Source organism: Octopus sinensis, linkage group LG7 (genome assembly GCF_006345805.1).
Source record: "Octopus sinensis linkage group LG7, ASM634580v1, whole genome shotgun sequence".
Taxonomy (NCBI): Eukaryota; Metazoa; Mollusca; class Cephalopoda; order Octopoda; family Octopodidae; genus Octopus; species Octopus sinensis.
In genome coordinates, this window is record NC_043003.1 from 18,644,112 (window position 1) to 18,671,820 (window position 27,709).

The following is a 27,709-nucleotide window of genomic DNA, read 5'->3' on the forward strand; positions in this document are numbered from 1 at the left end:
CCCTAATGTCTATTTTCAAGTCAAGCATTTATTCTATCAGAATATTTTGCAGAACTGCTAGGTCACAGAGACATAAACAAATCATCACAACTTGCTATGGGGTGGGGCAGGATGGGAGAAACAAATACAAAGATGCGCGCGCACACACACACACACACACACACACACGTATACAGGAAACTATATGGTAGTCCAAAATATTTCAGATGACAGAGTTACCATTGTTTAAGTGAATACACCTATAATATATTCTTTTGATTCTTTTCACCAGAACCCAACACTAGTAATGTATATTTTTTTTAAAATTTTATTTTATTTCTCAATCTTATGTTTTATCCAATTCTATAATCCAGTATGTGCAAAAACATTATAGTTTACAAATTTGTCGACTGTGGCAAAAATATAGGTGCAGAGAATGCCTGTCAAATGTAAACACAAAAGCGTTCAGAGAGAATTTTGACAATAAAACTACAAAAAAAACTTGGCTAATATAATCAAAATGATTAAACTGCAGCCAACAAAAACCACATTTTTGCACAAAAATTATTTTAAATGAAGCATATTAAAACTGTGCTTATGAATTTCAAAAATAAACTACAAGTTTTAGAGATGTTTAAGAACTTCATTATAAAAAAAAAAACTTATAAACTTTTTATGAATCTTTATCAAGCAATTTTTAAAAAAAACTTTTAAAGTGAACATGTCTTCCTTAATATATTTTAATACATTTCCTTTAAAAAGATTTTTGTGCAAAAGTAGGGTTTTGTTTGTATGGGAAAATTATGTTGTGAGTTTTATCACCCTTTTTGTATGTGCATGTGTGTTTATATGAAGAAGAAAAAAGAGAAAACAAAATGAAATGATTGTAATGTGTTCTCTTCCCTTACATGAGAAATGGATGATGCTATTAACATAATTAAACTGCTTATATAATGAAATACAAACAAGATGACCACTATAGTGAGAAGCTTTCATTCACATGACAGTGGACATCATGTGCTTTATTCCAGAATGGTGGCCCAGATAAGGTGGCGAGCTGGCAGAAACGTTAGCACACCGGGCGAAATGCTTTGTGGTATTTCGTCTGCCACTGTGTTCTGAGTCCAAATTTCACCGAGGTTGACTTTGCCCTTTATCCTTTTGTGGTCGATAAATTAAGTACCAGTTACGCACTGAGGGTCGATGTAATCAACTTAATCCATATGTCTGTCCTTGTTTGTCCTCTCAATTTTTAACCCCTTGTGGGCAATAAAGAAATAAGAATGGTGGCCCAGAAACAGCAAGAAAAGACTACATGAAAGTCAAAGCACACACATTCATGCAGACCCACACATACACAACAAATTAGGACTGACCAAAAAAAACAAAAAAAAAAAAAACGAAGAATAATGGTAAAAATTTCCATAACACACTTGAGCTAAAGTATGATTGTTGCATTCTAAGAAGTGACATATTTAATCAACATTTTATTTTAGGCTATAAACTAATTTGTTTAGTTTGTTGCTCTGTTACATAAAAAAAACATCAATGGATGCAAATGTTGAAATAAATTAATAACCACAGCACCTACCAAATCATAGGTTATTGTTATCCAAGTTGCTGGAAATGGTTAAATCAAAGCTCAGTTACAAAGCTTGTTGACAACCTATCCATGTGATTAATGTGAAAATCATCACAAATGTAGCACAGTTTATGTGGGTTTACAAAGTATTAGATCTGTCATAAGCCCTAGCACTCATAAGGCCAGAGTTTAACCCATTAGCATTCAGATTACTCTGTCAAATATGATACATTGTTTTGAATTAATCATGCATTATCTTGAGGTTTTGATGATGTGATCGTTTATATTACTATAACGGGCATTATGTCTGTCTGTCTGTTACCCCTTCACGGTCAAATAGCTGGATCAATGGTCATGGTGTTATTTGGGATTACGAAGGAGGTAATCAGGAAGATCTTTAGTGAAAAATGTGTGAGAAAGTATGATTATTTAGTGGATATTGAGTTTTGTATTAATAAATCACCTTTGACTTTTTTTCATTAAAATTTTGGCAACGAGGATTAACTCTGGATCCCCCCTCACCCTGTATAGTTTGTGAATTTAGAGGGTTTAGATTTACGATACTATCCCTTTATTTCCCATCATAGATGGGCAGATTTGCTATCTTACTATAGCGAGCTTTATGTCAGTCTCTTTGTCTGTTCCCTCTTCATGGCCAGATGGCTGGACCAGTGGTTACTATAAATTTTGGGATTACAAAGGAAGGATTTTAGCATTAAAAAATCAGAAAGTGTGATTATTTTGTGGATATCGATTTTTGAATTGATAAGCCACTTTTGCATATTACTGCACATACATATTTAACCCTTTCTATACCAAATGACCTAAGACAGTCCCCGGTTGTATGATGCCGGCCTCTTGTTTTAAGAAATATAATTTTAAAAATTTTCACTGAAATTCCCTGTTCCAAACATCATATTAATAACAACAAAGTTATTTTATTAAATTCTTCAGTATTTTCGAAAATAAAAGCAGTGTATTTCAGGGGAAATACAGTAGCAAAACAGTTCAGTCAATTACATTTTCCTTTTCTCTCCTCTGCTTAGTCTTTACACATTCTTTCTTTCTAAATTCTATGAAGACTAATAGAACTTCTATCAACTGACAGTTCTGACTATCATTTGCATATCTAAATAAGTATCTCTTGTGGGAGAGGAGGTATGTCATACTGATGGGAGGTTGTGAGGATTCAAAAGAGGTGCAGTGGGAGCAGTCAGACTGCCATGTTTAATTATCTAAACAAGTTTGAAACTGTTTAAACTTGTGTAACACCACAATGAAGGAAGGAAAGATTATATGAAGGTAAACTATTATGTCTTTCATTGTAGTAGTTTCTGCTCTCAAAGTTGTTCAACTTTCAGCAAACTTCATGGTTCTTTCGTGCTGCATGCCATTTCAATTTTGAATTTGACACAGTGGATCAATATGCTTTCAAGAAAAACTGAGCAAGCTATCAATGGAATTTGACACAGATCTTCATAAACTTAAAGTTTATAAGCACTGTCCACCAAACATGGCTGCACAAACCAGAACAAAAGAAAAGAAGTGAAATAAATTAGTGATATCAAATGCCATATTTGATAAATTGACTAACTTGTTAACAGACACAGGTAGTCAAAAGATTATTTTCACATAGTATAATTATTAATTGCTAATTTGTTTAAAGCAATTAGCACTCCATGCATGCAATTTGGTCAGTATATTGGTGTACATACATCTGTATGTACGTACACATGTGTAAAGCTCAAATGTAAACATGAGGGTTACTTCTTATTACAAAAGAAATTAACAGTTCTTTTTTATCTTCTTTTTCTTGATTCAGTTACTGTACTGCGGTCATGCTGGAGCACTGCCCTGATGTATTTAGTCAAGCAAACTGACCTGAGACTTAGTCTATCACTCTCTTTTACCAAACTGCTGAGTTATGGGAGCATAAACAAATCAATACTGCTTGACAGCCAGTAGAAGAGGGGGGAGATAAACCCAGACAAAAAGGTACACACACATACACACATCTGTGTATATATATATATATCTGACAGACTTCCATACAGTTTCCATCTATCAAATTCACTCACAAGGAATCGGTCGTCCTAGTGCTATAGTCAAAGACACCCGCCCAAGGTGTTGAGTAGTGGGACTGAACCCAAAGCCACAAGGTTACAAAGTAAGTGTCATACCCTGAGAGCCATATCTGTGTCTGTAACTTATCAAGAAAATTTTATTCTCTTGGATCAAATGATATTATTATTCAGCATTCAATCTTTCATCAGTTTGAGTGGATCAGAGATTAAATAGTGGAGGCACATGGCTTAGTAGTCAGAGTGTTGGACTCGTGATTATAAGATTGTGGTTTCAATTCCTGGACTGGGCGATGCATTGGGTTCTTGAGCAAAGCACTTCATTTCACATTGCCCCAGTTCACTCAGCTGGTAAGAATGAGTAATCCTGCCTTCCACACATGTATAATAATATGAAAATATATTAATATCTACTTATGATATGCCATAAGGAAAACTTACGAGCAAAATTTCCAGTTTCAATTTTTCCAATTAGAAAAACTCATAGAACTCCTGAGTTAGTAAGCAAATAACCATGTCATTAAGCTGTTTCAATATTTAAACAGTTCAGCAGCAAATGCAATATCTAATGAAAATATCTTTTTTAGTAAGAAGTCATTATGAATCATGACATCTTAATGAGATACATATCTGTATAAGTTCAAATTTGATTAGGCTGTAGAAAATTAATCTATCAAATAGCAAACTTCCGTTTTCATTAATGTTATGAGTAATTTTCATTAAGCCTAATGGGATCTTCACTAACTGACAGAAGAATTTAAAGGTTTCTGCAAGTAATTTTCTTCATTAGATAAGTATCGTGTACATTTTTAGCAACCCGGTTTTGTAACAGACACACCTAGTAAAACCTGAAATTATACACCTTCAAGTTAAATTTTCTCATATTTTAGCAAGTAAACCTAAAGGGGCATTGCTTAGTGGTTAGAGTGTACAGTCATGATCACCAGATTATGAGTTCAATTCCCAGACCTGTTGGCAAAACACTTCATTTCACATTGCTGTGACATGTTAAAGAATAGACTGAACATTTCCTCTGCATGTCAAAAAAGGCGATAGAATGAGGGCGAGGTAGGATGTGCACTCTGACCTCATAAATCCCTCATCAGTAACGATAGCCCAAACAGACCCATGGGTTGGAAGACTGTTGCCTGAGTGTTGCAAAGGCATCAAATGTAGTAGGGAGTCACCAACAAATTGTGGATGTAGCCATGTGCTGTTACAGTGCATGTACCCATACTATGACTACCATTTAGCAAGCAAGACGTAGGAGTGGTTGTGTGGTAAGTAGCTTGTTTACCAACCACATGGTTCCAGGTTCAGTCCCACTGCGTGGCACCTTGGGCAAGTGTCTTCTACTATAACAGATGCTGGTATGTTTGCGTCACCGTAACTTAGTGGTTCAGCAAAAGAGACTGACAGAATAAGTACTAAGCTGACAAAGAATAAGTCCTGGGGTTGATTTGCTCGACTAAAGGCGGTGCTCCAGCATCACCACAGTCAAATGACTGAAACAAGTAAAAGAGTAGAGTAAAGAGTATACATAAGTACATACTATGCATGATGTATGGATTATATGTATATGTGTATGAATGTGTAGAAGTATGCATAGGAGAGTGTGTATGTGTATATATGCATGTACACACACACACACACACACAAATATACTGGAATGAGGTGATTGGGAATGGCTGCTTAGATGCTGACAATTTGGCATGGCTGAATGGACATTCAACCTATTTTGACGACCATACATTCTGGCACTGGAGTCAAATAAACGCGCGCGCGCATGTGTGCAGAAATATACAGAGAAAGAGAAAAGAACAAGACAAACATTAAAATGTCTGATGTCAAATAAGTCATCATTGAATCAATATTGCCAAATAAGCAATGCCAAAATGACTCATACCTTAAATGTAGAGTGTGTGTGTTCATTTCACTGTACTTCTGTCCTTTTCACCACAGACTAGTTTTGTCAGGTTAGTTTTCTATGACTGGATGGATGCCCTTCCTGTCACAAACCTTTACTTGTTTTGAAAGTAAAAGTATTTAGTCCTTCAGTCTTTCACACAGCAACTGTGCAATGGTAGGGCATGTTTGCATGGGAGGCATTAACACACAAACACACACTCATGCATGCAGTTTCCATTTACCAATTTTGCTCACAAGGCAAGGGTCAGCCCAAGGCTATAGTACAAGGCCACAGTCCACAATACAGCAGGAATGAATTCAAAACCACACGATATTGAAGCAGACTTTTTTGCCACATGGCCATACAATGGTTTTTCTCTCAGAGTAAAGAGCAAACTTTATGATACTTATGAATCGTGTGTGTTTGCTCTGACACCCTACAACAGCCATCTTTATCTTCTTCCCAACTTTATATAATATGGAGTGGTCATGTGTCTCCTCTATAGCAAGATATCTGTGCTTGTTCCTCTAACACATTGTAACTTCTTAGCCCCTTCTCAAATAATCTTCCCACTTAACCAAAGGAACGTCTTCCCTGTACTTTCGCTATCTTCCAAGTTGCCTGGTGACCTGACTAGTATTAATGGCATGGAAAAAGCACTCAGTATACACTGTGAAGTGGTTGATGTGAGGAAGGGCATCCACTCATAGAAACCATGCCAAAGCTGACATTGGAGTTCAAGACAGCCCTACAGCTTGATGGACCCTGTTAAACTGTCCAACTCATGCCAGCATGGAAAACAGTTTGTTAAATAATAATAATGATGATGATGATGATGAATGAAGTACAATGCTGTATGATAGTGAATGCAAAAGGTTTGTAATGGCTTGAAAGACGTGAAACAGGTACTAGATGAGTTGTGCTAGGGGTCTGCATGAATAATGGAGCATAGATGAGCCGAGAGGAAGACTGGATAGAAGGAGAATCAAATGTAATGTAGAAGAGTGAATATTACGATGCAAAGGGGTGCGATTAGAGGATATCAGTTAGATAGAGGGGCACTTAACACTCAAAGGAAATGGAGCCAGTATCAGAGAATCTAGGAAGACAATGGAGAAAGTGGTGAAGAGTGATCTGAAGACACTCAATCTCATGAAGGAAATACAAGTAGGCAACATGTAGTGCTGGAAGAGGCCCACATACCTGCACAAGCTTAGCAAAAACAGACATTAAAATGGTGGTATTGTTGGGGGTGAGAATGTATAATATCTGCATTTGAGTCTATCATGATCTATATGACATTCCTGTCTGGCATCCATCTGCTATCCCTGCCTCTCCAAACCTTTTTTATTCAATGCTTATGACCTCTTCTAAAGGGATGCAAGTTGTTTTTGGCAGTCATCTTGGCCCTTTCTGTCTGGCATCACTGATTCAGACCAGACTTATTTGACGTCAGACACTTTACCTCCAAAACCTTTTAGCACCTCAAACATTCTGTTTATATTCTTCTTGACAATTAATTTGTTACAACTACTGAACTACTCAATAACTGAACTTCATTTAGCTTTCTGCTTCACTTTATATATTGATTTGCAAGTGCTAATTAGTTTCAATTAATAAATTGCAATATCTGTCTGTCTCTCTATCTATCCCTATCTGTTTGTCTGTATGTATGCATGCACATGTGTTTATCACTGTGTGTCTATTTGTCTGTAGAAATGTATGCATGTCTGTATTTCTTCATGTGTGTGTGTGCCTCTAGTGCCAAAATGTACCGTAACCATAACGGGTTCAATGTCCAGTCAGCCATGCCAAATCACCAGCGTCCAAACAGCTATGCCCAATCATCTCATGCTTCTAAAAGACAGACTGCAAAGGATCTAAGTGTATTCATACACCCTACCCATCTCACCCTTCCATACAGCTTGTCATTATTCCCTCTTCACATGGTTAGTCATTAATGATATTTACCACTCATTCTCACCCCCCCCCCACCACTCTCTCTCCAATCTGCCTTTTTGTTATTCAAAAGGGATCGCACAATTGAGATAGCCAGGCCTGTCCAAAAGTTAGAATAATCTAACTCCAACTCAGGAATTGAAACTGGCTTACATTCTCAGTTGACTATCAACCTACCACTTCACATACGGTGGCACACATTACTAACGTTGAATGCCAGTTAACATTTTTTCTGACAGTAGAGGTAAAAGAAATAAAAACCTCTTCATCATATTATTGCTTATAGAACAGACAGACATCATAGTTAAAAAAAAAAACCTAAAACAAAACAAAAAAGTTAACCAAAATAATACTAAGCAAGACAAATAGAGACAAGAGTTTTCTCAAGAATGAAATTAAAAAAACAGAAAACTTACAATGAGATAGACTCAAGTATTGATTATATATACTTTCTTTTTGTAATACCATGACTGGTTTCAGTCATTTACTTCCTCAATTACTGCAAGTAGTCTGCCGAAAATTGATGTCCAAATATCTGGACGACACCGCATGAAACCATGGTATGAGAATTGCAACAGATTCTACACACACAATACTATGAATGAATGAGTATTAAACACACACACACATACACAGATACACTATAGCTGGAGAAAAAAGTTGGCTATGAGCAAGGTACCCAAATAACTTCTTTCAAGTTGATGAAGTACTGATTACTTTGATGAGTTGCAAGAAAAAAACCTCAGGTGTCACAGTCAGTAATCACCGTTTCTTTTATTTATCTTTTTTTTTTATATTTATCAGTTTTGATAAATTGTAAGTATATTCCACTCAAATATGCCACACACTGGTATTGAGTTCCTCATTCAAATTTGGTCTTTTTTGCAGGACGGAAAGGGTTTCTAATGGTCAAAACTTGCCTATACATACAAATATACACATCTCCAGACACCCCAAGCTACGATTAATCTACTTAAATCCCTCATCAATTAACATTCTTGACAAAACCTTCAAAATCATCAATTTAATATCATATTTCCCAAGTGGAGATGAGTTAAGTACACCTGCAATTTAGTATTCCTCCCAGGGCTTCAATCATGTGGTACAAAGTTTTTAGGTTTGAAGCAGAGTTCCCTAAATCTTCCCCCATCTAATTCCACTACAAGTAACTTAAATGGTTTTTTTTTTTTTTTTTTTTTTTTCCAGTAAATGTTAAATCCATTCCTCTCAAACACTGCAATCATCAGCTGCTGTTGCCATGGACGCTCAGGTAAACTAAACACTTCAACTTAATTAACATCACAGGCGGCATGGATTGAACTTCTTTCCCTCTAATCTGCAGGAAATGGATATGCATTCCAAATCTGGCAATTAGTTACATATGCTGCTTAAAGCGTGTGCATGCTCATATGTGGAAACACCCAGAACACCCCACCCTCATGCATGTGTGTGCATGTATGCAAGTATATATGTGTATTTGTGTGCATGTATGTATGTGTGCAAGCATATATGTGTGCATCTGTGTATACATATGTATGTGTCTGTGCACATGAACATATGTATGTCTGCACACACACACACACACACACACACACACACACACACACACTGAAAGTATGTTACTATTCATCTGCACGGAAATCAATGCAAGTTTCTCGAAGCAAGCACCAGGTATTGTCAGAGCTTGCACACATCTGACTTATCTGGGTAACTTTTAACTCCTATGAATTTTAAACAAACTATTATCGATTAACAGAAATAAGAGAGAGAGAGAGACCTTCCTGTCTGATCAATTAAGAAATTTTTTTTCAATTCAATTCCGACAACTAGCCACAAATCAATTTACAAATCGCTTTAATCATTCATAGATGTATCGACGAATGTCATCATTTATTTTATGCGGAGTTAAACAGATGATAATTTTTCCAGTTTTGTTTTCGTTTCTTTAATTAAATATCGAACACAAGAGTTCAACAACGGAAACTTAATGAGACGAAAGATAACCGTCTGATTCTGCAAAACATTTTAAGTGACCATGTATTTATTGAATAAACAACTACAACAGCAATAATTATCTGAAATGGAAAGGAGGGTTTCTGAAGAAAATATTTTGATATTGGCTGCTGTGCATTTGTGCTGTTTTCACAAATAAAAGCAGTCTCTATTTTAATTTGAGCAAATGAATTAATTATATTAATCTCTTCCAGGTTTTCACCAAGGAAACTCTGCGTTGTGTTATCATACGTTGTTCTATGCGGGCTTGGCTATGTGATTAAGAAGATCACTTTGCAGCCACATGGTTTCAGGTTCGGTCCTGCTGCATGGCACCTTGGGCATGTATCTTCTATTGCTCTACACCAACCAATGATTTGCAAATGAATTTGGTAAGTGGAAAAGCCTGGAGGTTCACTGTGTGCTTGAGTGTATGTGAGTATGTGTGCATGAGAAAGTGATTCTGATATATATGTATACATGCAGTTGAGTATTGTGTGTATGTGTGTGTATGCATATACTCCACCACCACCACCACTTGACAGCCAGTATTGATTTGTTTACAGCTTTCTAACTTAGTGGTTCAGCAAAAGAGAACAATAAAGTACCAGACTTTAAAAGAAAAAATATATACTGGAGTTGATTTGTTTGACTAAATCCTTCAAGATGGTGCCCCAGCATGGCCACAGTCTAATGCCTGAAACAAAGCAAAGATGAGAAATAAAAGATAACCAATCCGCATGAACTAGTGAAATCCTCATTTTGATAGGCTGCAAATTATCCCTATCATTATTTTATCATCATTGTTAGTGATTCAATCCCTGGCTACTTTATATCAACAAAGTTATTTTTATAGCAATTAAAGCCATGAGCAATAGCCTGCACTCAATTCTTAATTTACTTTGGGAGGTGGAAAACAATAACAGAAAAGGCTAAATATCTCAAGGAAATCTCTGGAGAATAAACAGACTTGGCTGCCTGGGTTGGTACAGCCAATCTAATAAATTAAAACAATGAGAATGAAGTAAAAACTATTAATTGCAAAAACGAGCCTAAGTATATTGTTAAACATTATCTTTCAACTTCACTGTCTCATCAAAACAGACCATTATGCTGAAAACTTCCAGCATTGGATATTTCAAAGCACCAGTTGGTGTTTATTTTTCTCGCATGAAATACATTTACTGCTTCATCTCAGGGTAATGAGTATAATAACATGCGTGAGCACTCCTTGCATTGCAAAGATGAATTACACGAGAAATACTTTCAGTAAATGCCGAGGATATAAATTCTTTGTAAATTAAGACGGCTTCAGAGAAAGGGCTCAAAAATATAGCAGTATCACAGATTCGGCATGGTTGTTTAATTTATCTTTAACTCTTTACCTGTTTTAGTCATTGGACTACAGCCATGCTGGGGCACCACCTTAAAGGGTTTTAGTTGAACTAAGTGACCCCAGTACTTATTCTTTTTAAACCTATTTTTCTATCAGACCTCTTTCGCCAAACCACTAGGTTACGGGAATATAAGCAAACCAACACCAGTTGTCAACTGGTGGTGGAAGGAGGACAAACACGAACAGGCTTCCACACAGTTTCTGTTTATGAAATTCAGTTAAGGTATTGGTTGGCTTGAGACTATAAAGGAAAACACCTGAAATCACATAATTGCAAAATGATGTTCTTAACCACACAGCAGAGAGAGATATGTAATTTTGGAAAATAAAACGAGTGGAGAATTGGTCACTATAGCTGTGGTAGATTTTCAAACAGAAGAGAAAAATTGGGAACCAGATAGTAAAACAATTTCAATAGTAAAATAATTGCATATACAAGTGACAGCTTAGCAAGGAACTCAAAAATATTGCATATGAATGTGTATATATATATATATATATATATATCAATTAGGCAAATAGTAAGTGAACCAGTTTTTCAAACAGAAGTAGCAGTCTGCAAAGCCATCTGTTGGCTTGTCATTCAAAAGGTTAATAGTTTGTATCCAATCAGTGGCACCAAGTTACATTGCACATCTGGTGTACCTAGCCGTAATTACATCACATGTGTAATAGGTATAGATCTTTGTTTTAGGCAATAGGAATCCTGCATAATTTACCAATACTTCAGTAGCTTACAATACTGAGTTAAATTTACTGCTGAACAAAAAAAAAAAATATACAAAAATCTAGTAAGCCAACTCAAAGCTAAAGATACCTCTTGGCAGTTTAATATTGTGAAAGCCAGAAATAAACTCTTGCAAACTTTTCCTACGATGTAAGATGCTTCTTGAAAGTAGGTAACATGCACAACCATTAAATTCAAAGACTCAGCACTTATCAGGTTCGAGTCATTGACCGAACAATACCTGATGGTACTGGATATTCTATTGTTGTTTTATACTGTTAATTCCTAATGGTAACATTATATGAAATTATGGGAGCTCTGTTACGGAAGTTGTCCTTCTATGTGGTATTCTTGCCTGTAGCTGAACGGTTTGCTGCTTATAATAAATGGTGGATAAAAGGACTTCATTAGCTGACAATTCCTGAAGTGTGAAATACATTTATGACTGGAAACTGACTCCTTGAAATTAGACAAATTATCACATTTCAGAAGTTGTTATAATCAACTGTGCCATTAATAAGGATCAACTCTCTTGGGTTAAAAGTTAATTCGGTAGAAGCTATCAATAAATTTATTAGCCAGTTTGAAAGATATATTAGGTTTATGAAGCCAGATGAGAACAGTAAATTGGATTTATTTTGATTAAGTCCAGAAGATAAAACACCTGGTTACTACAAGTAAAATAGAGTAACTTCAGATTACGAAAAAAGGAAGCTGATGATGGTACTTGTACAATTCAAGGGCAAAAATATTGTGGCAGCAAAGTGCCAAAGAACCTTTTTGTTCAGTTAAAGAACAAGACTATTTAATATCTTTGCCAGTTCTCTTAGACAAATATCAAAATATTTGCAAATTTCTAATATTTGTGCAAGAAACTACGAGACACTTTTTGCTAAGGAAACTGATCGAAAAGCAATTTTCCACAGATGTTGCCTTGTCTCATAAAGCTAGGAAAACCTTTATGCAGCAGGATGCTGCTTCTGCAGTCCAAATGGTCAGGTTCACTATTGTGAATGGACATAGTTGAGATATCAACTTCGATTCAGGTTGAAACTTGTTCTTGGAATGAATCAAAAGTCTTACATAGCTCCAAAGACTATCCTGCTGTTGATAGACAATCTTTAAGATAACATGATATTTTGCAAAGATATGTTGTACACCAGTTGTACCTATAATATCATCCCATCCAACACCTGAGCAGCAATTTGTTCGGGGTTTTGTAAATGAAAGTAGTCAATTAGTTGCTTGCTTATCGACAGCAGTAGTGAAATATTTTTGATTCTCAAAGATATTTTGAAAATGCTTGGTATTAAATCCTACTCCAAATCACTGATGGGAACCAGCTTAATATAATTGGAAGTAAATATCAGCCACCTACACAATTCCAGTCACTTCAGAGAGAATTCAAAAGTAAACTCCCACCTTTAACTGCATCCAATGCACGAAATTATTTGAAATTTAATATCCTATTTGACAAACCTTCAAAATCCTCAATATCCACTGGTTTAAGCTTAGAAACTTCAGTGGAAGCAATTCTGATATGTTGCTCCACTCGGAATTGCTCTTTTGAAGATTATGAATTCATTAAAGTTGGGATTAATAAACTACTGGCTGACATAATATATACAACTTCAAAGTTGTCATTGCATTCTCTAGTTGTTGTGGTCAATAAAAGTAGTGATAAACAGTGTTTAGTTGTTAACTATGCATCTACAGTTAATAGAGATATGCAGATACATTTATCTCCCTATTCATTCACAATGTTTCAAGCTTCACAAAAATTGCCATTTCAGTATTGTTGACATTCATGCCTGCCTCCATGGGAACAACATTTTACATCCTTTGATACAAATAACGAATTGTATCAATTTATGTGATTGCTTTCTGAAGTGACAAATACGATGAAGTGGTGGTTTTCAGTAGAGGAATGAGGCAAATTATTAAGGACTTGAAATGAGTAGCTCATCACTTTGATCCTGGTGTAATATATACAAAGAATAAAAGGATCCATGAGGAAATTTGCAACCTTTTTCAAATGCACCCGAGAAGTAGTGCTCTCATTCATCCCTCAAAATGTAAATAATTATTTTTAGGCAATATTTTAGAAAAAACAAAATGCTACTAGACCCTGGTAGACTTCAGTCACTATGTTACCTATGCCTGAGAATTCCAAAGAACTTGAGCATTTTGTTGGGTTAATTATATACTATTCAAAATTGATAAGAGTTTCATTGAGATTGTAACATCCTTGTCTGAAGTCAAACAATGTCAACATTTTCCACTGTCAGTTGAATGTTATTAAGGCAATAAAAAAACTCACAGCAGGTTCATTATCTGTTTCAATACTTGATTCATTACCTGCCTATATCCTCAACGGTTTCTGTCCTAATATAAAATGGGGTGCTAATTTGCTTTTATTGACAAGGATTTTATGATATAGGAAAGAAAATGGTCAGTGTAATGTTAAAAGGCATTATCACAGACAATTCAGTTGAAAAATATAACATTACTTATTAACATGAAAATTCAAACTTGCTATAAGTCAATAGCTTTCCTATTCGAAAGCTGATCTAAATCTGCTAAGCTATATCACTGGCATTTTTAGAAGGCAACGAGCTGGCAGAAACGTTAGCACGCCAGGCGAAATGCTTAGCAGTATTTTGTCTGTCGTTACGTTCTGAGTTCAAATTCTGCCAAGGTCGACTTTACCTTTCATACTTTCGGGGTCGATAAATAAAGTACTAGTTTCACACTGGGGTCGATGTAATCAATTTAATCCCTTTGTCTGTCCTTGTTTGTCCCCTCTATGTTTAGCCCCTTGTGGGCAGTAAAGAAATATTTATCACTGGAGATTACAGTCCTCAAAGATCTCAAGAAATATAATATGAAGTGGGAAGAGAGAATTTGACTGAAGCTTCAAGTAGAATTCCAGCAGGTACTATCTAGGATACTGAAAAAAGCGACTATGAATGCCATAATCCTGAAACACTAGTAACAAATGATGAGCATTGATGATTAAGCTAATAATACTAACTGCATAAACTGGCACATCCAAAACAAAAAAAAGAGGTTCACTATTAATGTAGATCAGTGGTTCTCAGCCATCTTTTAATTATGAACCTTCCTTTGATTCCTATTTTACTCAGATGGACCCTCAAATCCATTCAATGTTTTAAAAAATCCTATTATATTTTTATAATTATTAAGAATTGTATAAAACATTAAAAAAAATATTTTGTGTATTGCAGAAGTATAACCAGTTAATTGGACATAGATTTTTACAACAAAATCTTATGTGAACCTGCAAGGGTCATAATGACCCTGGATGAGAACTACTGATGTAGATGATACCACCCTTCAGTGCTCCCTAAGCTTCCATCCCCAATCAACCTAAACATCTCTTGCGAAATCTACACTGACTCCAAGAATAGAGGCTTTAAAAACATCTTTATATAAGGTCATGTCAACCTGGTTTCTTTCAACAGCATGAAGATATTGCACATATCGAGAAGGCATCACACCCCCATCCGCATTAGAGACAAAACAACTCACAAGTTTAAGGTCACCTCAAATGCTAGCCCAAAATATCACTGAAGATCTCTGAAGCCAAAGCTGCATCACAAAAGCTAGCTTTCCTCTTCACAGACAGAAAATGCTTCATACCCCTCATCATCAACAACTAGCTCTCTGCAAAGTTCAGGTGAAACCCACAATGAAAAATTGCTTCTACAGGTGGCGGCGGTGGTGGTGGTGGTGGTGCTGCTACACGCATGCACACACACACACACTAGGCTAGATCAAAAGAAAGGCCAATGATTAACATGAAGCTATTCTCCAACCTTTGCACCACAAATGTGTCTCCTCCTCCACTTATTTCTCTTTTTCTACTACAACAGTGACCTCTGCTACTTGGAGCTAGCTGGTCTTGTGCCACTCCCACTGAGACACTCCTAACCCACTAATGTCTTTGTTTCTCTTTGCTATTCACACTACCACTGGACCTCACACTAACAACTGCATCATGTACTTCACTCCCAGAAAACGATAGCTCTCTGGAATTCCTTCTCTGCAGCAGTCAACTTATATCTGTTCAAGAGGAACATTAATTGCATTGATCCCATCGGTCTTTTAAGCCTTGCAAATGCCTGTCAAATCAAGCCCCCCGCGCCAAACTAAATACAAAAGAAGAAAAGAAAATGCATGCAAGAGAAATCAGGGATAAAAACATGTAAAGCAAACGGAGGAAACTTGTGGAAAATACACAAGTTGAGGGATGAGGGGAAGTTGACATGGTAAAGTAAACCAAAAAGACAAGGAAAAGAAACAATTCTAGACAAAGTTGGGTAAGTAATGAAATGTTGCATGGTGATAATTAGTTCTGTAGACCTGTGAAAATATTACAACAATGATAAGGATGAAGATTTGAAATTTAAAAAAAAAAAAAACAAGCAACAGTGATTCTTAAAGGCAAAAGAAACATAAAACATAAATATCAGAATATATGGTTAGTTGAAGACATAATAGAGTTAAAGAATGATATTATGGATCAGGCATTTTAAAAGCATAGTGTGATTAGATCATGAGCTGTGGCAGAGATTAAAAGCCAAATTTTAATTTAAAAAAAATTTTTTTTTTTTTCTTCAAATTCATCACCAACAATACTTTTAAGAATATCTCAAATCTTGCTTCTCAACATATATACAGACATACATCCTAAGTAAATCTCAATGAATACATACCTGAACAGAAAAATCAATTAAAATACATCTTAATTACAACTGTGCATATATGTATACATATGTAGTAACTGCATTTACATGTGCGGACAAGTCTGCACAGGTATGTTCAAAATGTATCAAAACATAATTCAATAATGAACACAGGAACCGCCCCCAAGGCTAAAACTAAATTGAGATAATTTAAAACTTCTGGTTCTTTCCTTTTTCTCAAATTTTTAACATGCCAAAATGAGAGACAGACAGGCAGACAAGGGAAGAGGAATAGCTGAAGACTAGCACCGGGCACATGTGCATTAACGCACGCATGCACATACACGCAGATTCGCATATATGTGCGTGTACATCTTTTAGCTCCTGGTACATTTATTTAACACATTAGCTCAACATCCCAAATACAATAATGAATGGAGACATGACGCAAGTGAGACAAAGAAAAAATAACACAAAAAAAAAGAGAAAAAAACACACAGCAAGCAAGGAAATTAATTCAAAAAAAGATGGAAAAATTTTTAAAAAAAGAGGGACACAATCGATGAATGGTTAAAGAAGGAGTTGTTAATAATGATATTAATACACAACAAAAAATCATAACAAAAAGACAGCAACTAAATAATAGGGGATATACATACATACATACATACATACATATATATATATATATATATATATACATATATATATATAATATATATACATATATATATACATATATATATATACATACATATATATACATATATATATATACATATATATATATACATATATATATATACATATATATGTAAGCCTTGAATATTTTAACTGCACAAGAAATGTTTATTTTACATTAAATAACATTTTGTACAGACATACATTTATTTGAAGGACATGCAATAACAAAGACACAATTGATATTAGTCAGAAAGAAAAAAAAAAGAAACATAATAGAAATCATCTCTCTTTATGTCTCAGTTTTTTTTTTGTTTTTTTGTTTTGTTTTGCCTCATTATTTTTCTTTTTGGGTCTATAATCTATAGTTGTTGCTGGAATTTGATACATTTCAAACAAAATGGTTTTCAAAGTAAAGCTGCTATGACAAAAATAAACAAAGCAAAACAAAAATCGAAACCAAAATGATGGAAAAAAAGTGTAAGGAGGAAGTGGAATGACTATTTGAAATAAATGATTTGTCTGGGTTTTATATGTGTATGTATGAGTGTATATGTATGCCTGTATTTTATATATGTATATATACACACACACACACACATATATATATACACATACACAAACACAAATAAATGTGTGTATGTGTGTATATATATGTGTGTATATATATACATATATATATATAAATATATGTGCATGAGTGTTTATATATATGTGCATATGTTTATATACATATATATATATATATATATACACATGTATATATTCCTTGTTCAGTCTTTACTAGTTCTGTGATATAATCCATTATTCCAAGTGGTATGAGATGAGATGCAGGTTAAAAAGAATTAAAGAAGTTAGGTATTAAATGCTGGAAATGAAACCAAACATCTGAGCCTGGTTGATGCTATAGGAAGGATTAATTCCCTGCAAGAATAACTAAGAGAATTTGCTTTCTACTAACTCACTCACCTATTACAACTTTATGCCTAAGGTAATGTTAATTTCTGATGTTGGAAAAGCAGGGTTCAATATCGACAACATACCTTAGGATGAAGATCTTTATTATCACCATCTTGTGTACCCTCCGAGGAGGTTCCCTTAAGGAGTTTACCATCTTCAGTGCTCCCACTTGAATGCCTGGACTTTGCTTGCTGCTCCCGCAGTGTGAACAGCTATATAGAAAAAAAAATTGTTTTTCTTCAGTGTCTGTTGTGTGTTGGAGCGCTTAGACTTCTGTACAAAACCTTGCTTTCGGCAGGCACCTTGGCCATTACCTCGTTGCTGGATTGCAAGATTTCATAAGACAATAAATCCATAAATGCCAAAGAGTATCATAAATTTAAACTAAATTCTTGTTTTCCATATTTGTGAATGCCTGTACCATTTGTGGTACCATCTACAACAATGTGATACACCAGTACGTTTACCATTATTTAGAACTATTTCTCATAACACTCCCACAAAAGTCACTTCATCCTTTTGTTGTTGTTTTTGGTTAGTTTTTTCCTTTCCTTGTTTAAACTTCTGGCAGTATAAATACATTCATTCAACTTTTAGGAACATTTAAAAAATTCAAATTGTTAGTAGCTCAGTTAGGAAGAACGATCTCAAAACAAAATCCAATACGATTTTGTTATTTAAAGATCAATGTAAGGCAAAGATATACAACTAGCAACATAGGAATAATATTTTAATTTTGTTCCACTAACAAAACTAAATGGATAGTCTTCTCTAATTAGAATGTTTTGTTTCAGGTAGATGAGTTTTGTTTTCATATAAGCAGATATTGGGCATATATGTATGTGTGTTTGTGTATGTTACAAAAAACAAAAAAAAAAAAAACATTTAAAATCTCAAAACACTCTGAAGTACAAATCAATGAATTTCCTGTAATTTTCTCTTAACCTTTTTCTAAGCAGCTATTGATGCATAATACAAGCCAACAGAATAATAAACCTTAATGCAACATGAAATAGTTGTCTATGTGTCTGTGTTGTGTTAGATAGACCCTAACAGTGTGTGCAAATGCACACACACATAGTTATATCTAGCAAGAAATATTATTTTTATTTAATTTTCTATAGCTACTTAATATCTTGTGTATAACTTCAGTTAAATCATTATCTCACTAAACCCTAATTTTAAGTTCATTTATTATGTGAAAGTTAACCATTCCTACAAGATGAAGAAATACAGTTTAATAAACATACATTGTTATTTTCTACGTAATGACAATATAATGCAATTAATCACAATAACTGTCTTGGACGTAATAATAATTATTTAGACACAGAATAGCTTTAACAACTGACAGTTGTAGTTCAGTGCCATTTTACTCTTAGTGGAAGTTGAGTAATAATATTATTTCTAATAGTCTAGAAGTGGTTCTTAATTCTTCTTTGTAATAATGGCAGCCAAATTGTTCGAATTTGCATGAAAACATGACAACAAATTCAGTGTCATTTTCAAATGCATTGCTTTTGCTATGATTTAAACATCACCATTAGTGATGATAATAATATCATCCTACTTCAAGTCTCTAAATATACTTCAATCCTTTATTTCATCTAGTATTTTGTTTGTTTTGAGCCAACCCAAGGTTAAGTATACAAGATAATGCATCTATGGATGAGACTTATTAACTGCTGCTTGGTAACCGATACATTCTAGAATCATGTTGAATGAATGAATTCACCTATGCAGCTTTTCCTTCCATATCACTAAGAAAAACAGTAATTACCAAATAACTTACTAAATTCCAAGAATAGCCAACTCAAATCCAATGGTTGCTGATTATGATCATATGGAAACAATCATAAGTAATTATGATCATACGGAAATGATCATAAGTGATTATGATCATATGGAAATGATCATAAGTGATTATGATCATATGGAAATGCATATTTCACAATATCAATTGTTCTCAGTAACCAGATGTGTTGTGAAGGCAACTGATGTTGAATGGGGGCAAAACCCAGTGTTAAAAAGACAAAAGGATACTGCAGTGGACAGCAGTTTTATATTAAATATCTTGTAGGCACCAAGTAGTTTGCTGATAGAATACAGAAGAGTCATTGTACAGGAACTCCTCATGATAGCAATAGCTCAAGGAGTTGGAGACTGATGCAGGCAACCTCATAGTTAAGGAAAAGCAGCTGTAGTGAAAGATGTCAACGGAAAAGAAACCTATTACATGAAGAGGGATGAATGTGTGTGGCTCAGGAGCTAAAGAGATGGACTCACAATCATGAGGTAGTGAGTTCGATTGGGCAACTGCTGGTCCTCCATAAACAACCTTGCCAAGACTTGTACCTCAAAGAGGAATTTTTTAGGTATGATCCCATGGTCGTTCATGACTAAAGAGGGTCTTTGCCTCCCGCCCTTTTATTTTGTTTACATGAAGAGGGATATTAAAACCAAAGTTTGCTGTTTACAGCAGGTTCAAAGGTTCTCTCAGATATATATTAGTCAAGGTTCCACTGAAAGGTGGCACAATATCAAAAGTTATCACTTACATTTTAATGACTATGATAATTATTAAGCAGGTAATAAGTTAGAATAATTTAATTGGTTGCAAGTCAAACTGCAGCTCAATGATTAAAATTCATTAAGCCAATTATATTACATGGAAAGGCAGTAACTGAATTCAAAATGGGAATTTTCAAAGAATTGTCCTACTTAACACCACCAAATGTATTTTCTGTACTTTTTAAATTTCCTTACATTTTTATATCAAGAGTTGAATAATAATCTCCATGGAATTTTTGAAATTCTGAACTGAAGAATTGAAACAGCGCTTAAAGTAAAGCCTTTTCTCATCATTTTTTTTTTTTTTTCCTTTCAATATGTAATTAAATAGATAACGAAGAAATGTTTAAAGGGAAAGCATCAGAACTTGCGTTCAAATAAATGTTTATGTACAAGCATCTAGATGTAGTCATATGCGTATAATACAAATCGGATTCTGATTTATATCTGTCACATATGTATTAGTGTATGTATGTGAGTGTGTGGTTGTGTGTTTGAATTTTAATTGTTTTATATGGCAAACTTAAAAAGTAATTCAGCTATATAGAATAGGACTACTTTTTTTTTTTTAAAGAAAAGGTGAGGAAAGGGACAAATAACTATCTGAACAATGAAAGAGGGTGTGATAAAAGTGAACATAAAACAAACAAAAAAATCTAATAAATATACTTGGTAGCAGCAACTTTTTGAGAAATACTATGTATAAATAATTTATCAGGTAGGACATAAAAAGATTTTTTTTTTCGTTTTTTTTTTTTTTTTAAATTCAGTAATAAAACAACAAAATAAAAATTTGACATTCAATATACAATGACAATAACATGGTGAGAAAAAAAAAAAATCAACAAGTGCTGCTGCAAGGAAATTTGCGGTACATTGTTTTAATTTACATCAATGTGCACAGATGCACATGTGACAACATTTTACAAACAAATGTAGAAAACAGCAAAAAAAAAATAAATAATATATAAAACTGATTTCAATAATAGAAAGAAAGTAATACATAAAATTTGACACAAGATAGAGAGAAATTTTATTATCATTTTGGTAGTGGGCTTTTCATCAATTCTATGTTCACTTTATTTATGCCATTCAAGCTGCATTTCGAAATAAACAAATACATACATACATTATAAATATATATATATATATATATATATATACATACATATATATATATATACGTTTATATATTTGTTGTGTATATATATATATATATGTATATATGTATATATATATATATAGTATATATATATATATATATGTATATATATATATATTATATATATGTGTATATATATATATATATATGTGTATATATATATATATGTGTATATATATATATATATATGTATATATATATATATATATATGTATATATATATATATGTATATATATGTATGATATATATATATATATATGTGTGTATGTATATAGATATATATACATATGCATGTATGTATGTATATATATATATATATATATGTATATAGATATATATACACATATGCATGTATGTATATATATATATGTATATAGATATATATACACATATGCATGTATGTATATATATATATATATATATATATATGTATGTATATATATATATATACACACACATATGCATGTATATATATATACACACACACACACACACACACACATGTATGTATATATACACATATGCATGTATATATATATATATATATATATACACATACACATATGTATGCATATATATATGTATACACATGTATGTATATATATATATATATATATATATATATGGATAACTTAAAATATATGTATATTATTTTACATTTACTCTTCTTCAACTTCCTTTATATACATAATTTCACATTTTCTCTTTAACTTCCTTATATATATACACAAACACACACACAGATGCATACACACGTGTACAGATGTATGTGTGCATGTGTGGGAGTTGAAGAGGAGAAAAATGCAAAATAATTTCAAATTGAATGCTGTCTCAGATATCTATTGACATAATAACAATGTTGGACAAATGGGAAGAGAAGGAAAAAAAGCAAACAAAAAAAATAATAAAGCATATGATATGTCAGGTAGACCATTCGATAAATGTGGCACAAACAGGATGCACATTCTACAAAATAGTCCTTTTGAACGAACAGAATCAAGGAAATTCGAAGTTTAGATATGCAATCTAATCAAATGCTAAAAGAAAATGGCACCACTCTCAGGATAAAACAAATGAATAACAAATGGGGATTTGGATGAGGTGGGAGCTAAGCTTCGTTGCACATCCTTCCCTTTAAGCTACATATTCGGGAGAAATATTTCTCCTAGTGTTAACCAAAAAGCAGAGTCAAAAAGAAGATTTTTCTCTACACAGGTGTTCAGAATCTGAATGAATTTTGCACTACTATCTATAATAGCCATCAATTGATGTAAGAAACAATATTGCTAATGTTCTTGTGTGTATATTTCAAATGGCTTATTTTTCCGTGATCTGTGCTTCAACCAATATGCAACAGGATGAACAAAGTCAACAATACAAATTTCTTAATACCTACAATACTTGCTCAAAAAAAAAAAATGGTAGTGGGGCAAAATTTGGATAGAAAATGAGAACAAAAATTATTTACATTTTACTTTCTTTGATAAGAATTTGGAGTTTCTAACTTCAGTAGTTTATGAGATACTAGAAGAAGTGAGACGCTCTGGCAAACATGCATGACAAAAACAATAGCAACAACCAATTTTAGCGGATAAGGAAAGGACAATGCACTTAATTCTTCATTTTAATAAATTATTAATTAAATTTCCCAGTGGAGAAAGAGAACAAACCTAGCCTAACTTAGTGGCAACTTTGCAATTCTTGAAGAAAGGGAGGAGGGATCCTTGCAAGAAATTACAACTTAATTTCTATAAGTTAATTCACTTGCATATGCTGGGTTATACAGTATACTTTTACACTACATACATATGTAGCATATAAACAGAATATATAAATGGCTTGATACAGATGAAAAAAGAAAGAAAAATAAGGAACAGATGGTTTTATAGGTTCGTAGCAGCTGAGAAGATTATGAAAAGGTTAAAAATATTTCCATAGATAATGCTGTATCAAGTTACACTATACATACTATATCTTCCATGCTACATTAAATACTCTCTCTCTCTCTCTCTCTCTCACACACACACACACACACACACACTCTTTTATATTTGATCAGAGCAAGAAGTTTCTGACATACATTGCCTTTATAGTTTCTATTCATATTATAGGATTATTTGAATATGGTAAAGTTGATTTAATTTTTTTTTTTATATCTATCTCATTTATACATCATAGTTCGAAAATTTTTATAAGCCTAAAATTAAATAAATATATAAAATAAACCAAAATTTTCATGGCAATAAAATTGTAACTGTGTGCACATGACAAAGAGAGGGGGAGCACTATAACAGAAATATCAGACAGAGGAAGAGAAAAAAATATGGAAGAACTGTTTCTACTTTTATTGCAACCAAGAACACAACAAACGATACTTTAAAGAATAGTTTACCAAAGAATTTAATATTCAGGAAATACAATAAGCATCCTTACTTATTACAAATGATTGATGCTTAGCAGCTTTGAGTTTGACACCAAGGGAAAAGGAAGGAAGGAAAGAAGGAAGGCGGGAATATTTTTCTGCTGGTTAAAGAAATAACTATTTTGTAGATTTATCTTCCATCCATAATTGTAGATATGCAACACTATAAATCAGAGCTGAGTTGTCAGTGAGTTGCAGCTAGAACCAAGTTTCAACTCTCAGCTAGAACCATTTTCACTTATTGGCTTCAGATATTCACTTTTTCCAGAAAAAAAAACAAAAACTTTATGCTACCTACACACATGCACGTGTGTGTGTGTGTGTGTGTGTGTGTGTGTATGCATTATAACAAATTTTGGCGAGGATTAAGCTTTTTCTGACTGAAGTAAATAGCCACAAAAGAATACAGGATGCTTCAAGTCTGTATTTGAAGAGGAGTAAACAAATGTTTCAGAGGAAGAGAAAAACCAAACTTAAAGAACGGAAAAATAACAGACTTTGTAGCTTATTATTGAAAATGATTCCAAAGGAGCCAATATTCTTTAAATTTAAAATTCAGCCCCAAAAAAAAGAAGAAAAAAGAAAAAATTAATTTTAAATTCAGAAAATGCAGAAGAAAAAAAAAAATGTAATTAACTTCAAAATGAAATGCTAAGAAGAAAAAAAATTTTTGCCAAGTTCTTTGTGGGGGAATCAGAAGAGGAACAATGTAGAGCCTTCTACTGCAGCAGGTCTAGACAAGCTTCCTGCCTGTTTGATCAATAATTATGCAGCAAGATATAATCATTAGATACTGGAAACATGTTATCTATCTATCTATCTATCTGTCTGTCTATATATATATATATATATATATATATATATATATATATATGCTAGATACTGAGTATGAGTACATATCTGTGCGTGTGTGTTCTAGATACTGAGTAATCCAAAGTGTAATTAAAACAATTTTATTTTTAAAACTAGCAGCATAGCCCAGCGTTGCCCGGGTATGTAAGAGCCCCTAGTAGGCAACGACTAATCCCAATCTAGTCCTTTCCTTCTAGGGAACGAAGGTGCATGTGTAGGTTTCAATGTCTTCTGTGTATACGATGCTCCTAGTTGTCCCTTTGGGCGAAAACGCGATTTCCCAAAATGGCATGATTTTATCGATTTTTTCTGATGGTAAGGTATTGCATGGAAAACTAACGTCAGAATTAAGTTTCTTAGGGTAACATTAAGCTTCACAAATTTTCGCTGCGTTAGTTTTGAATTATGACATTGGGCTTTGTGTGTGTCAAGTTTCATCAGAATTGGTTGAAAGCCGTGGTCAGGGTGAGGGTACAACCTGACAGACACACAGACAGACAAACTGCCGTTTATATAGAGAGAGATAATACCAGTGATTTTTAACAAGGTTCCTCAAAAACTCTTATGAAGTTGTTCTAGAGGATAGGAGAAGGAAGAACAAGAGAGAAAGAGAGAAAGGGCCAGAGAGAAGAAAGGGGGCAATGTCAAGTTAAACATGTGCCTTGAATATTTTCAAGAGTTGTCAATCATAGCTAACCACAGCTGAAGCAGGACAGTGGCCTACATGCTGAAGGGATCGTGTTTCACAGTGTCTATGATCAAAACACCTCAATGGCTCAGTTCACTGAGCTGTAAACGGATACCATGTTGGCACTGCATTGTTGAAGGTGTTTCAGCTGTGATTTTTTTTTCAGACTTAATGTATCTAGGACTATATTATTCAAAGTGTATTCCTTTTTTTAATATGGTAGGATATGATCTCATGGATAATTAGTTGCTATTTCTAGCAAACTGAGCAATCCCATAGAGGCTCCCTCATTGGCTCATACAATGCTAGATTGCTGTTTAGCACCAGGTCAAATCTGATTGAGCACACTAATGATTACAAGGCTATACATTTAACCCTTTCGTTACTATATTTCTGACCAAATTACACCCCATATGTGTTTCAATTAATTTCTAACGTAATCATAAATTTAGTCTGGTCTCATTAAACAACTATAACTTTTTTATTTATCGATATATTAATCTGATTTTTGGAAGATAATTTAATGAAATATTCTCAACCAATTCTATACTATAATTTTTGTCACAAAGTGACTCTAATTACAGGTAGATACAGGTAAATTCAACAAAATATAAAATTATTAAAATTTTGTTCAAACATCGCTATAGAAAATGGGTTATTAGCTAATATTCAATTGGGTATACAACAAAATTTTATGATAGAATTTGTTATTCTGGGTAACTTTCTGATACCCATAATAATATTTATGGCAAAATAGTCTTAATTTCATTTAAGGTTGTGGGAAATAACAAACTATCATTTCTTTCGCTTTGTTTACGTTTAGCGTAACGGTTTGTTTTCACCGTAATGATTTCAAATAGGCTCATTCGAAAAAGTAAATAGAAATAATCTAAGGCTTTACCCTTCTGGGAAAGTCTGTGGCTTGGTCCAGTTTCTTCAGAAAAATCACCGAAAGAAACAGTTTTTAAATTTCCACTCCATTCAGGTGCCAATTCGTTTTCTTTATCGCTGTCGGAGCTCTCGAATTCACTGTTTTCACTTTCGGAAAATGAAACATCAGATTCATTATCAAATACCATGTGCTTTTTTTTTTCAGTCATAGAGTTAGATTTATGAAGGTCTTCAGTAGAAAATCCTTCGAATTCTGACTCGCTGCTTGATATAATGAAATTCGTATCCATTTTTTGTCAGAATTACAAATTTTGAAAACACAATAGGAACAAATTTCGGAAAAAAATCTCCCAAAATTCACGGAATTAAAATTACACTTCGATTATTGTACAAAACTGTAGCTGAACTGTTTACGAAGTATAATACGTGTTTTCACGAATGTACTGAAGAGATTTGCTCTGATATTCTCATTTAAATATGAATAGGTAAATTCGGGCGGCTTGGTCTCATAAACCAAAATTTTTTTCGGGCGGCTTTGGGCGGTTTGGTAACGAAAGGGTTAAGGGGAGCTTCATCATAATCCTCATTATTACTATTTAATATCCATTTTCCAGGCTGGTATGGGTTGGATGGTTTGAAAGAAACAGCACCAAGCTCTTGTGTTTGCTTTGGCATGTTTTCTGTAGTTGGATGGCCTTCTTAACACTAATGCCAACCACTTTACAGGGTGTACTAGGTGCTTTTAGCATGGTACCAGCACCACCAAAGTCACCGAGTAATGTGCAAGACAAAGAAAGATCCCACAGCTGAGGAAAGAGTATTGAAAGGGGTGGCTTTGTGCCAGGTGATGAGGGGATTTGTGCTACAAAATTCAATGTGTCCTACATTTTTTACAATGCTAAGTGTGATTTGAAGAAAATTTGGCTGCTCTTTCTAGCTGACTGAGGGATTATAAAGAAACCCCTCATAAGCTTCTGCAGTGTTAACTTAAAATAGCAAATAGATGCCAACCAACATTCTGAGAATATATACTCAAATTGCCAATTTTCTAAACAAAATTTCCTCACATACTATATAATTTCACTGTTTCAAGTTGGCAAAGCAAATATATAACCATTTTACTTATAAAGCTACAAGTGCTCTGTTT

At 33.7% G+C, this 27,709-nt stretch overlaps 1 protein-coding gene across 10 annotated transcripts in view; it reads right to left on the reverse strand.

Annotated features, from left to right (window-relative positions):
• Window positions 1-27,709, reverse strand: part of LOC115214180 (liprin-alpha-1) — a 368,483-nt gene that overhangs the window by 144,484 nt on the left and 196,290 nt on the right. For 8 of the 10 annotated variants that reach the window (XR_003881885.2, XM_029783272.2, XM_029783278.2 and 5 more), the window contains one exon: window positions 18,059-18,187. The exons of the other annotated variants lie outside the window; for them this stretch is intronic. Coding sequence is in view for 6 of the 8 variants with exons in the window: in XM_029783272.2 (XP_029639132.1) it covers window positions 18,059-18,187 (129 nt within the window). In the remaining 2 variants the exon portion in view is untranslated. The remainder of the gene's footprint in view (window positions 1-18,058; window positions 18,188-27,709) is intronic. 10 annotated transcript variants of the gene reach the window in all.